This window comes from Penicillium pulvis (genome assembly GCF_028828015.1).
Source record: "Penicillium pulvis strain IBT 33274 chromosome Unknown contig_10_segment0_segment0, whole genome shotgun sequence".
In the NCBI taxonomy this organism is placed as follows: domain Eukaryota; kingdom Fungi; phylum Ascomycota; class Eurotiomycetes; order Eurotiales; family Aspergillaceae; genus Penicillium; species Penicillium pulvis.
In genome coordinates this window covers 1,970,021-1,982,028 of record NW_026643071.1, presented here as the reverse complement: position 1 = coordinate 1,982,028, position 12,008 = coordinate 1,970,021, and the positions used below count along the sequence as shown (strand labels likewise).

The 12,008-nt window shown below is 47.9% G+C and overlaps 4 protein-coding genes across 4 annotated transcripts; 1 reads left to right on the top strand and 3 right to left on the bottom strand.

Annotated features, from left to right (window-relative positions):
- Positions 1–71: 71 nt before the first annotated feature.
- On the bottom strand, positions 72–417 carry N7503_000767 (uncharacterized protein; the record flags this gene model as incomplete). The annotated part of the gene is made up of 2 exons (XM_057060328.1): positions 72–275; positions 367–417. The coding sequence occupies 2 exons, from the start codon at positions 415–417 to the stop codon at positions 72–74; spliced, it is 255 nt and encodes an 84-aa protein (XP_056927251.1).
- A 1,566-nt stretch (positions 418–1,983) lies between these two features.
- On the top strand, positions 1,984–3,006 carry N7503_000766 (elongation factor 1-beta; the record flags this gene model as incomplete). The annotated part of the gene is made up of 4 exons (XM_057060327.1): positions 1,984–2,023; positions 2,074–2,113; positions 2,329–2,717; positions 2,777–3,006. 4 exons carry the CDS (start codon positions 1,984–1,986, stop codon positions 3,004–3,006), a joined length of 699 nt encoding a protein of 232 aa, XP_056927250.1.
- A 535-nt stretch (positions 3,007–3,541) lies between these two features.
- Positions 3,542–5,182, bottom strand: N7503_000765 (nucleoside phosphorylase domain-containing protein; the record flags this gene model as incomplete). Its single annotated transcript, XM_057060326.1, has 1 exon — positions 3,542–5,182. One exon carries the CDS (start codon positions 5,180–5,182, stop codon positions 3,542–3,544), a length of 1,641 nt encoding a protein of 546 aa, XP_056927249.1.
- A 715-nt stretch (positions 5,183–5,897) lies between these two features.
- On the bottom strand, positions 5,898–10,634 carry N7503_000764 (CHAT domain-containing protein; the record flags this gene model as incomplete). Its single annotated transcript, XM_057060325.1, has 1 exon — positions 5,898–10,634. The coding sequence occupies one exon, from the start codon at positions 10,632–10,634 to the stop codon at positions 5,898–5,900; it is 4,737 nt and encodes a 1,578-aa protein (XP_056927248.1).
- Between the last annotated feature and the right edge of the window lie 1,374 nt (positions 10,635–12,008).

Genomic DNA, 12,008 nt, shown 5'->3' with positions numbered 1-12,008 from the left:
TTTGATCATACATAAGAATAATATACAAAATGCCTTCATTGACCAAATACCCTGATTGTACCCTTTCAAGATCACCTCTTCCCACGTTTCTCCGCCTGACTCTCCTCAAGAGCCTGCTGAACCCACGATGCATCCTTATCTACCCGTGATGCCCGCTGCTTCGATGTAGCTGGTGATTGAACCTGAGCATCCTGCCTTGCAGTACGAATCGAGCTAAAGCAATATGTGCATAGTAGGACGGCCATAGTGAAAGCCGCAATGGGTGCATTAATGGACTTGGATCTTTATTAGTCTTTGTCGTGTTGGGGTCCCGCCACAGTGCCACAGGCTCTGTGGCTTGATGGCCTCGGGAAAGAACAGACTTACCCCTGAAGGCCGGCCGAGGGCCTTAGGATTTGGTGTGCCCTTTTGTGCCATGTAGATGTGGATTATTTGGCTAGCACTGCTGGGTTCGGGTTAACATGGATTTGGATATGGCAAGGTCCTCCCGCGAGTGATTTACCTTTTCTTGGGTTGGTTATTGCTGTAATATCGCCGCCGGGGCGCTGCTTGTGGTGCACCAAGGTATTATCTTAGAAATTTATTAATTGAATCCCTCCTGTATTGATGTGGATGAAGGGCTTTTCTTTAATCTTGAAGACTGTCGATTTGAATTTGGGAGGCGGGAAGATGCCGAGAATTCCCCCGATGGCTCCACTAACGGCGTTTTGTCATCAACGAGAGTTGCATGTTAAATGACCATGTGCCCAGGCGGCTAATTTGGAGGGAAAATTATTTTAAATTCAAGGATTGAAATGATCTTTGTCTCGGAATGTACTTTTGAATGATCTAGCTATTGATGCTGTTTGTGTTTTGCCCGGGGTGAGGCCCCAGGCTGCTAGTCCTGACCGACATTCCAGTGTTAACATAAAATATACAGCCACCTCTCACCTATTGTACACCCGCGGTTGGAACACTCCCGCTTTTAGTACATACTATACACGATTCGCTTGGATGGATCCACTTTACTTGATTCTACCTACAAAACTCCCGCTTTAGTACACTCACCCTTTATAAGATGGGTTCTTCAGGGAGAAATATTTCTTTCAAAGCTAAGCTCTATGAATAACGGGTCGTTGGTTGACTAGAAATTCGTTCGGCCTACCTTGATCTTGACTCTTCCAAGGAGAATTCGGAAGCGATTCGATAGCCTTTCATCAGTGAAACTCTTCGGTATATCTTGGCTTCGTCGTGATAATGCGTCTGGTCTTGCGGCAAGCTTGCCTGGACGGTATCGGAGTTCAAAGTCAAAATTCTGTTAGGAGATCTGCCCGACATTTGAACGCATCTCCCGTTCATTGAGGTGTTGTTCTTTGCTGAAGTATCGTCGGTTCTTATGGTGCGTTATGATCATGAATCGGGGCACCATCTTTAGTTCAGGTCTCCATTCACGCAAGGCGCGTACGATTGCCAATGGTTCTTTGTCGCGGATCTCATGGTTTGCCTCTGCCGGAGATAGCTTCTGAGATGAATAAGCGCACGGTCGTAATTGCCTGTCGGGGCCATATTGCGATAGAACGGCGCCCGTTGCCCAGCCAGAGGCGTCCGCCTCAACGACTGTTACGCGATTTTCTTCGAAGTGTGCGAGAATTGGAGCATTGGTAAAAAGTTCCTTTAGCTCTACGAAGGCCTGTTGGCATTCCTCATCCCATAAGAATATAGCAGGAGCAGGTTATCTGGTGCCTGGGTGTTTTGATTCTTAGGTTCTGGTCTGTGCGTATCATAGCCTCGTCTTGAGGTGGGGTCCTGGCGGAAACCGGGGCATACTTTGTCCTCTAATTTGACACTGACAGGAATCGGGGAGTGTTTGGGGGCGGGATCTTAGGGGATCCTAGGGGATCCTACATGTAAGCCTTTCCTGTTTTATTTCTCTTTCAAATTCTTGATATTCAATCTTTTTCTTTCTCTCTCTCCCTCACCACCTGCAAGTTCAATACCGTCATAATGGGCTTCGCCGACCTGCTCTCGGACTCTGGTCTTACCGGTATGTAGTGGTATGTGATGCATTTGCGAGCACCGCCTGACCGGTCGTAGTTCTCAACAGCTGGTTGACCACTCGCTCCTACATTGTCGGGTATGTTCCAGTCTGCTTTCTGTTCTTCTCCCCAATGCCCGAGCTAAATAATATAATGATACAAATTGGTCCGTGTTTCCTAGCAACCTCAAGACCTGCTGATGATGACTCACCAAGCATTTGTTTGCAATTTTTGACCCTTTTCCTTGCGTCTTGCTGTCGTTGCCGCCTGAAGCCCCCCTCATTCGGCCTTCACTGACTCATCGCGTTGATAGCTTCTCGCCGTCCCAGGCCGATGTGGTCGTCTATAAGGCCCTGAGCACTGCCCCTGAGGCTGCCAAGTACCCGCACGCTGCGCGTTGGTACAAGCACATTGTTAGCTACGATGATGACTTAGCAACGCTGCCCGGTGATGCGGCTAAGCCTTACACCGTCTACGGTCCTGAAGTCGTCGCTGCTACTCTGAACCCCGCGAAGGCCCCGGCTGCTGAGGAGGACGACGACGATGTCGACCTGTTCGACAGCGACGAGGAGGAGGAGGAGGAGGAGGATGCTGAGGCCGCCCGCGTCCGCGAGGAGCGTCTGGCTGAGTACCGCAAGAAGAAGGAGGCCAAGCCTAAGATCGCCGCGAAGTCTGTAGTCATCTTAGACGTCAAGCCCTGGGGTACGTTGAGGCTCGATATCCATTTTGGTTGAATTTACTCGCTAACAATGACTCTCCAGACGACGAGACCGACATGGCTGCCCTTGAGGCTGCCGTGCGCGGCATCGAGAAGGATGGTCTGGTGTGGGGTACTTCCAAGTTGGTGACTGTTGGTTTCGGTATCAAGAAGCTGCAGATCAACCTTGTCATCGAGGACGAGAAGATCAGCTTGTCCGACCTCGAGGAGGAGATCCAGGAGTTCGAAGACTACGTCCAGTCGACAGATATCGCTACCATGAACAAGCTTTAAGCTCCTGGGGAGGGGCTTTGATGATGAGTTCATGCTTCTATCATAGAATTGCGAGTACCTAATGCCCGAGAGCGCGTAGACCGCTCTAATGACTATAGGCCCGCCCTTGGACGGGAACTTGACCTTGCCTCTGGCATAAATTGAAAAAGAAATTGGTTCCGGTGTATCAGAGGCTAGGATATTATCTAATTCTAAGGTAATAAGTCATCTACAGGATATTCTACTATAGATTAGAAGCAGAAAAAGAGCACATCAGACCATATACGTCAAATCAAGAGCTTAATCAGCGAATTTGGCAGGATTCAGGTCGAGGAGAAGCGTGGTAACCTAAGAGGATATGGGGTGGAAGCTTAAATAGGAAGTAGGGCTTAGGTCTAGCTGACTAACTATGTCATCCTCTCACAAAAGTTAACTATTGTACACAGTTTTCCTCGGACAGGAGGGTGTACAATAAGTGAGAGTTGACTATATATTCGATAGGTGATAAACATCACAAAATGTTGACGAACCAAGGTAGTCTATACCTATACGTTCATCAAGATGCTTCCACATCATCACTCAAAGTGACCTCCAAATAATCCTCCGCCTCATCGTCCTCATCATCATCACCACGAGAAGTATACAAGCTTTGCCAGCAATTCCCCTTCTGCAGACTAGCCGCGTCTATATCCTTTCTGCGGTACCATTTGAATTTGAGTTTTCGGTACTGCACGGCGTAAACCGCCTCACCAATGCAGGGTAGAGCACTAGTATCGCTCTGTTCGCTGGTCTTGAACGAGGAGTCTATGTCCCGGTGCCACATGCTCCGAAATCCGACTACTAAGTATATTTGCTCATTCGAGCGTTCGATTTGCTTTTCCACCCACTGTCGTGTTTTTCTCTTGGAGCTCATTGCTTCGAACCAGTCATTAGAATTGTTTAGCGTGCATGAGCTGGAGCGGTCGACTGTGATAGAGTGGTCGGCTTCGGAGGCATGGTCACCCTTTGCAGACTTGTTTGAGAGAAAGGTCGTGTATCCGATGACGGAAAGGTTGATGGTGTGTGGGACTGATTGGTGAATGACAGCGAGCTGGGTAGTAGATGGGGAAGTCGGCAAGGAGTAAAAATTTTGTCGTGGGGATAACGTATCCGTTATGAGGCTACCAATAAAGTTCTTTTCCACGGGGAAAATATGGTGCAAGATCTCAGAAGGTAGAGGAGGAGCACAAGTGGCAACTAAAGTCTCTGTCGAATCGGTCGAAGCGACTGTCAAGTCGACATGGGCTTTGGGAATGACGCTCAGTAGCTCTTTTGCATAGGCTGCAGCGGCAATTGCTGCATAGGGTTGCCATTCCTTGGCCTTGAATTCATCGGCGTAATCACAGATTCCTCGAATGGCCAAGCAAGGGAAGTTATCGAGATCCATCAGCCCTGCAGCTTCCATTTCGACGCAAAGAATGTCATGCTTAGCGGCCAATTGATCTCTAGTCTTCCCGTGTTTTATAAGACGGTTTCCAGAAGCGATCGTTCCATAATGTATTTGTGGAAGATCAGACGGGCGTGCTGCACGCTTCACAACGGGCGCTTCATTGATAGGCAGATCTGGATTGGTACAAGTATCATGAAGGATATCGTACTCAGGGCCCGGTGACTTAAAATTTGGATACTGAGAAACGGCATTGTCGATTATCCCTCCGACAAGACCCTTATCAACAAGATGTGACGCACGGAGGTTACTGACTGCCGTGAGAACGCTGAAAGGAGGGTGATTCAACGAGCCCGTCGGCAGGAAATCACCATCCGCGATTGTCTTGCCGTAGTCATATGCGACGACACCCCCAAATGAACCGCTGGGGATGCCAACAACAATGTCTCCTAGACGGATATCCGGCGTCGATCGTGAGATAGGAGGGACGCCGCCCCCAATTCCCACCATCAGCCCGAAAGAAAGATTAGGGAACGTCGTGATCATCTGCTTTGCGACGATGGCTGCGGAGGTAGTACCATATACCCCGGAAGGAAGACACGCGATCACAACATTATGTGAATTGATACTTCCAAGTGCGTAGCTGTTTGTATCGGTGCGGGGTTGTTCGAGATCGGGGTGAGATTCATCTAAGAGGCATCTCGCTGCGGCCATTTCGATAGGCAAAGCGCATATCCAGCCGATTCGGTAGCTGCTGTGATTCAGGGCCATATTTATAATATCAGGAGGATACCATGTACTCAAAGTCAATGTTTTCATGCAGAGAATTTATATGCGAGTGAGAAGTGCGGCATAAACGGCCCCATAAATAAGCGCTGATGGCACTAAGCTATTCTTGAATCTGATTGGTAACAAAAGTACTCTCTGTGCCTGATTACTCCGTACTTTAAGCCTGACGACGCTTTCCAGACTAGACCATCTACAGTGCTGAGGCGGCTGGTCTAGGCCTCTCCGGTTCTCTGGTTTCAATCTCGGTTCGTTGAGGAGATCGATCGAAGCTGAGCCATGCGAACTAGAGATCAGCCACCTACATCCTTGTTATAACTTTTTTTCCGCCCGTGTACAAAGTTGGTAGAGCCTTGGATCTTACTCAGCCCACGGGTTTAGGCTCTATAATCAAACCAATCAGAAACATAGAGTACATTTCCTCCGCATTTTCCAGTTTCAAAATGAAAAGCCTGAACTCCCTCGCTGAGCCATGAGCCGCCTTGGCACTGAATTACCCCCCGGCTTCTGTCCTTCCGCCAACTATAGCCCCAATTGACTTTTCGCCCGGGTTCAATATCTCGGAGGTAGTTGAGCCTCCAGATATCTCGTAATTTCTCATACTGAATTTCTTCTCGTCTAATGAATATGTACTGACTTAGTCCTCAGCCGTGGATTATACAATAATCAGACATGGCTCATTTGTGCCAATCTCAAACATTTAACCTCCAAAGTGTACAAACTGTGCCCAAAAGAGAGGCTGGTCCTCAAACTCAGACCGAACCTCTTTAACAGCCAAATGGAACGCCTCCGCCACAGCGCGACCATGGTCAACACCTTGTTTTACGAGAAGTACAGCAAGATTTTGATAAAAACCAACAGCAACATCACGACTAACCAAGTCCGGTGCCGGCCACATAGTACCCAAAACATGGGCAAATCCAGCAACTTGGAATCCACTAACAAGATGAATCGCCTCATCAAGAAGCTTGGTTGCCCTGTTTTCTGCAGTCGAACATGCAGATAGGTATGCAATACGAGCTCTTTTCAGATCCATTTTGACAATGGTTTCAACCGTCAACGCTCCGCATTTTTCAGATTCAGAGGTTTCAACACCATCAGACTCGAGCAACAGGTGACCATTAAGTGGATTCTTGCTATCGGATAACGCGTGGCATGCGAAGTGGACCATATCGTAAGATGCCAGATGAGATAGCACGGTGGCCGGCTGTGGGTGAAGAAGACTTTTCACAGAAAACGAGGGCTCAACTACCTCTGTAATCTCTTCAATTTCATCCTCAACGCCGGAGAGCGGCGCATGACCACGTGTGGTCGGCATTCCGACCATAAGCAGGCTTGGATTGGAACTGAGTGCAGCGTCGCTTAATTTGGCTCTGACTTGGAACAGAGTCTTGATAGAGGGTGAATATGAAGAAATGGCATATGAAAACGTGCTTTCCATCAAGTCAGATGTGCGGTCGCAGGCTGCATGGAATGGAAGCATGCTGGCCACTCCACTACCTATCCAACAAATTCTGGGTAGTGCACCAGTCACCGTTGAAGACTGGGAAAGTAATTTGATTCGGTCAAAGATGGGCTTCACGCCGGACACCCAGAGCCAGTGGAGGAGATTTGTGTACTCTTCATTTTGTCTTTTTCGACCTGCTCGATCCTTGGCCTTCCGAGTGAGATTCTTCTCCAACCATTCACTTGTCCGGGAGCGTGATAGATCGGGAAGTTCCAGGCTGTCGATTTTCTCGTCGGAGATGATTATGGCATCACTGCGAGTGGTGGTGATATTAACAACAATGATGAACCCTCCTTTCGCCGCAGACCTAATACTCTCAAAATCTGGTCCATGGAGAAACTGTGATTGTCCAGGTAGCGACCTGATGACTTCCACGCACTCATTGAGCTGGGACACAGATGCAAGACGTTTTTGAAGAAGACCTTCCGTTCCACTGGGGCTCATACCCTTAATATTGAAGGTCTGGTTGATCTCATCCTGTAGTTCTCGGAATCGGGCTGCAAGCTCTGGAGATACGGACTCAAGCTCAGTGAGATCCGTTCGACTACTCATCATCAGATCCAGGATGACCGTTCGTCCTTTCTCCAGATACTCCAGTGCATCTTGCAATCGACCCGCCCGCAGGAGCAAAGAACAGGCATTTCCAGCAATTCCAGAAAACTCGCGCACGACATATTGTTGATCGGTGATTTGGAGTGATCTTGTTGTCACCCACGGAAGAAAATCCACAACCTCCATCGCTATTGTTGTGGCTTCGTCGAATCGTTCCAAATCTCTCAGTCTATAGACTGCCTGTGAGCCAGCTAGCACGCGGTCGAACGGTAATCCGTTGATTACTCGCCAACCATTCAAATGGTGACTCACGGAGGAAACAAGGTCTTTCTCTTCATTTGTCTCCGAGTATCTGGTGTAATACCTGGCACCTAGATTGAAAGAGTAACCAGCACGACTTGGGTCGTTAGCATGCATGAACGAGAGCGCCTTCTCGGAAGTTTCAATTGACAAGTTCAAATCTTCGATATCTCTGAATGCAGTGAACCGTGCCTCAAGAGCGTTGGCAAGATTGTTTAGGCTTCCTGGATAATGCATGTGGGTAGACGGCCGGAGAGACAATATCGTTTCTTGGAGGTTAATAACCTCTTCCATGTCACTGGGGTTTTTTGTATCCTTGAATCTATCAATCAGATTGTTCGCCAAATTGTTCATCACGTCTAACTTTGCGATATCTTTGTCTGGAATAAGGTTGAGTGCCAGTCTCTCATGATCGATGGCTGCTTCGATGCTATCTTTATCTCCCGTGCGCTTCCAGCGGGATCTGAATGCACCAGCTAGACCGCTTAAGCATCTTGCTTGTGCAACCGAATTTGTCTTCGGAGTATTGCGCGCTTGCTCAAGGTGCATGATAGCGCGGTCAAGATCCTCTTGGTGTCCTTTTGCGTCAAAACGATCCAGCAATAGATAACCCAATCTCATGAGACCGTCTGCTTGGTACCGGTTTTCTTGGTCTTGATGCCCTAGCGTTACTGCTCTCTCAGCTGCCCTGATAGCTTCGTCAAGATCTTCAATTCTTCCTAGGGTCATGTATCGATGTCCCAGCTGACGTGCCAATGACTCCAACAAGATATGATTCTCTTCATCCTCTTCACGAATGGCCTCTCGAACTCGACTCACTGCCTCCTCTAGGTCCTCAATATTTCCATTGAGTTTGAATCGATGTCTGAAAAGGTCTGCATATGCAGAGCAGAGTAGCTTCCACTGAGATTCGGTCTTTGGAGTCAATTTCATCGCTGCTTCTATTAACTCGAACGATCGGTCAAGATCCAGAACTGTCCCATTCAGCTCATGGCGGAGCAAAAATGCCATGCCCTGACGATTCAGGTATGTTGCTCGCCTGGGATCATCGGGCACCGTCAAAGATAGGACTTCTTCGCCTAATTTGATTCCCCTGTCTAGTAATTCCAGTGCCGAATCACGCTCATAAAGGTCGATAAGCCACACAGATAGCACACTCAGATCTTTTGGACGGTTTGGACCAGCCTCATCCTGTAGGTTAAGGGCTTTTTCTTTGGCTCCAATTGCCTTTCGAAGATCATCTAACGTATTCCGCGCCTGGAATCTGTTCTGGTAGAACCTTCCCAGGTTATTAAGCCACAGAGGTCGCTTTTCGTCGTCCTCATTTCCCACCAGGATGGCCGTCTCAAGTTTGTCGATCCCGATATCCAAATACCGCGGATCGCGACTCTCTTCCCATTTCTCCCCATAGGATAAAGCTAGATTCGCGAGTGATTGAGAGGGAAGCGGCGCAGATTCGTCTGCTGGTTTCACACTGAGCGCAGTCGTGAATTCAAGGATGTCAATTATTGCATCAGGCGTGCGGTCTTGCGTGTTCGGAAATATTGAGATGTGGACGGTTTGACCCTTTTCATGCTGCCAAAGTTGTCGTCGCACTTTGTCCACTTGCAAACCATAAGAGATGGTGATAGGGTGTCCGCGGCCGAAAATATTGAGACATATCTCGTATCCTTTGGCCATCAAGGTTTCTGCCTCCTTGAACTTGCGCCTGGTCACGCAGTTCTTGCTCAACTGTTGGAAAACCAGTATTGCTCTGCCGTTTTGAAGTGATGGAAGCTCGTCGCATTTTGAAAATAGTAGCCAAATATCACTTTCAACACTTGCGACCTTTTGGCCTCCACAAGCGGCGTGGCACTGACCCATCAGGTTCCAGAGGGTGCGCTCGTCCTCATCACCGAAAGCCTTCTTACATCTTTCTGTGACATCTTGGAAGGCCAGCTCTGCCTCTGTATATTTTTGCTGCTTGAAAAGCATCTCTGCCTCATTTTGCAGTGACCTGATGGTCCAGTCATGATCATCCCCAAATCTGTTCTCATATGCCTCCGACAACTGATGGTGGATTTGCTGGGCTTCAAAAAATCTGCCTTGCTGGTCAAATATGCGAGCCAGGGATATCATTAACTGAATTTGCGCATCGTCTGGGTAGCCATCAACAGTTGACGACAAGTCAATGGCTTTTTGAATGATCTCGATTGCCTCCGTGAGCCTTTCCTGTTTGGCGAGTGTGATCGCCTTGCGCCGTATGATTCCTAGCGTTTTTGAATGGCTTGGCCCATATACATCCTCATAGGAGCTGAGGACTGAGGAGAGGGTCTTCTGTGCTTCGTCGTATTTTTCTTGACCATCATAGGCACACGATAGATTGAGCCAGGGTGGTAAAAGTCTCACGGATTTTAATCCCTGAGTTCTTGTAATTTGACGCACAATTGTTAGGAGTATGGTCTCTGCTTCGGAGTATCGTTTTTGATGGATGCGCACAGCTGCCAGATTGCTAGCGGCCTGCTGTGTAGATGGATGATCGGGTCCAAGTACAGATTCATACCGGCTCAGCGCAGACGCGTACATCTCGCCCGCTTCAGTGAAATTTTTCTTGTTGAATGCAATATTGCCTAGCGATATAGAGGCTCGCAGTGTTGCTTCATCATTTGAGCCCAAAGTTTTGTCCAAGGTTTCCCATACTCTTCGGTAGATTTCCTCGGCCTCGTCAAGTCTTCCTTGGGCACGATATACCATTGCAAGTCGATTCCATGCAACCAGAGTTGCTGTGTGGTCCGGACCTGACATGGCAGTTCGAGCCTCAACGACGCGCTTATGTGTCGCTTCAGCTTCATTGAGCTTGACCAGTTTTCGATATGTGATGCCAAGGTATTCCAGCGCATCGAGTGTTTTAGAGTCATGTAGACCGCACGTCTCCTCGTAGCCTTTGGATGCACGAAGTAGGTGGCTTTCTGCGGCCAATATATTGCCTTTGTCATGGTAGTCGATGCCGAGTTTATAGGCGGCTTCTAGAGTCTGTGGATGTAACGGCCTAGCTGATGGTTCACATCCATCCACTGTCGTCGCATCATGGCTTGTCATCGCTTGCCCAACTCACTGGGTTCTTTTACTTGGCAGTCAAGACGCGTTTCAGGTTGGTTCTGCTGACTTTGCTTACTTGGTCAGCAACCTTGAGAATAACTTATTGCTTCACATGGCAAGAACACACCGACGGCTTTATTGGATAAGTTCCCAGTAGCTGCGAACAACTGAATATCCAGAACTTACGCGAGATTACGCATATTGGATTTGTGGATACGACACCTGCCTCTTGGCTTCCCCTCCGCATTAGTGCTCACGTAGTATAACCGCGCTATACCTAATATAGCAGGCAAGTTCAGTCTGATGTTTTAGATGTCCAAAAAAAAAACACTTTCGACAGAGTAAGGATCGAATGGATTCGATCTAGTACATTCTGACTAAACAATACTTTTTGGATTACTCGTGCTCTCAAGAAAAATTAGCTAACCATACACTGCTGTAAAATGATAATTGCGCATCATTGTCGGTCGGTCGTTCTCTCAGCTGCTGCTTTAAAGCATGGGAAGCAAGAGCATTTTGGCATGCTCTGGCTCTGACTGATCCTTCGGGCATGTTTGAGGTGTTAACCAAGCATTTATGGCCACTTCTCTCCACTGAATACGTGGAAATTTCCAGACCTTATTACTTTATCTTGGTACACAAAATGTGGCATGGGTTGTATTCTGAGTCTGCATCTTAGGTACTCCAGGGCTGTGATGGAATTTAGGAGCCAATTGGCAAGTACCAGGAATTTCAAAGGAACTGCAGTTCTATCAGAATTATTTGATTGATCGCTGAGTCCTTGACTTATTTATTGCTCAATAACCCCCTGCCGACTTCAAGTCGACATTCTTTGTTACTCACTTTAGACTTGGACTGTCGCTCAATGGGCCGGCGGTTTTAGGGTTTGTATATGACCGCATCCGCCACTGTTCTAGAACGCCAGCGAATATGCGTATTGAAGAGGGGTATCATAGAAAGTAAGGTCGTTTTAGTCGTTCCCTATTTGTAAACAACATCCGCAGATTACCCCTCCTTAAGTTTCACCGAAATCCGATCAGTTGATCGGGCTCTGTTCCCGAGCTTAGTTCATGCGTGCTCGGGCTTTGCATTATCTTTCTTTGAATTTGCCGAGTCCGTGACGTTATCTCCGAACCTCCTCGGGTCTTCCGCGGAGGTCACGGACAGTAATGAAGTTAGGCTACAGAAATAATATCCCAATGAAGACTGCGGGGAAATTCCATTGACTCGAGCGAAATGAACGGAACATTGATCGAATATTAAATCATAGAATGTTTATCTTTACCATGAACGTGATACCCACCATTTGATATCATAGGCATTCCATTGGCCGAGGCATGTTCCATCGGAAAACAAGATTGTTGCAAGAGTCCA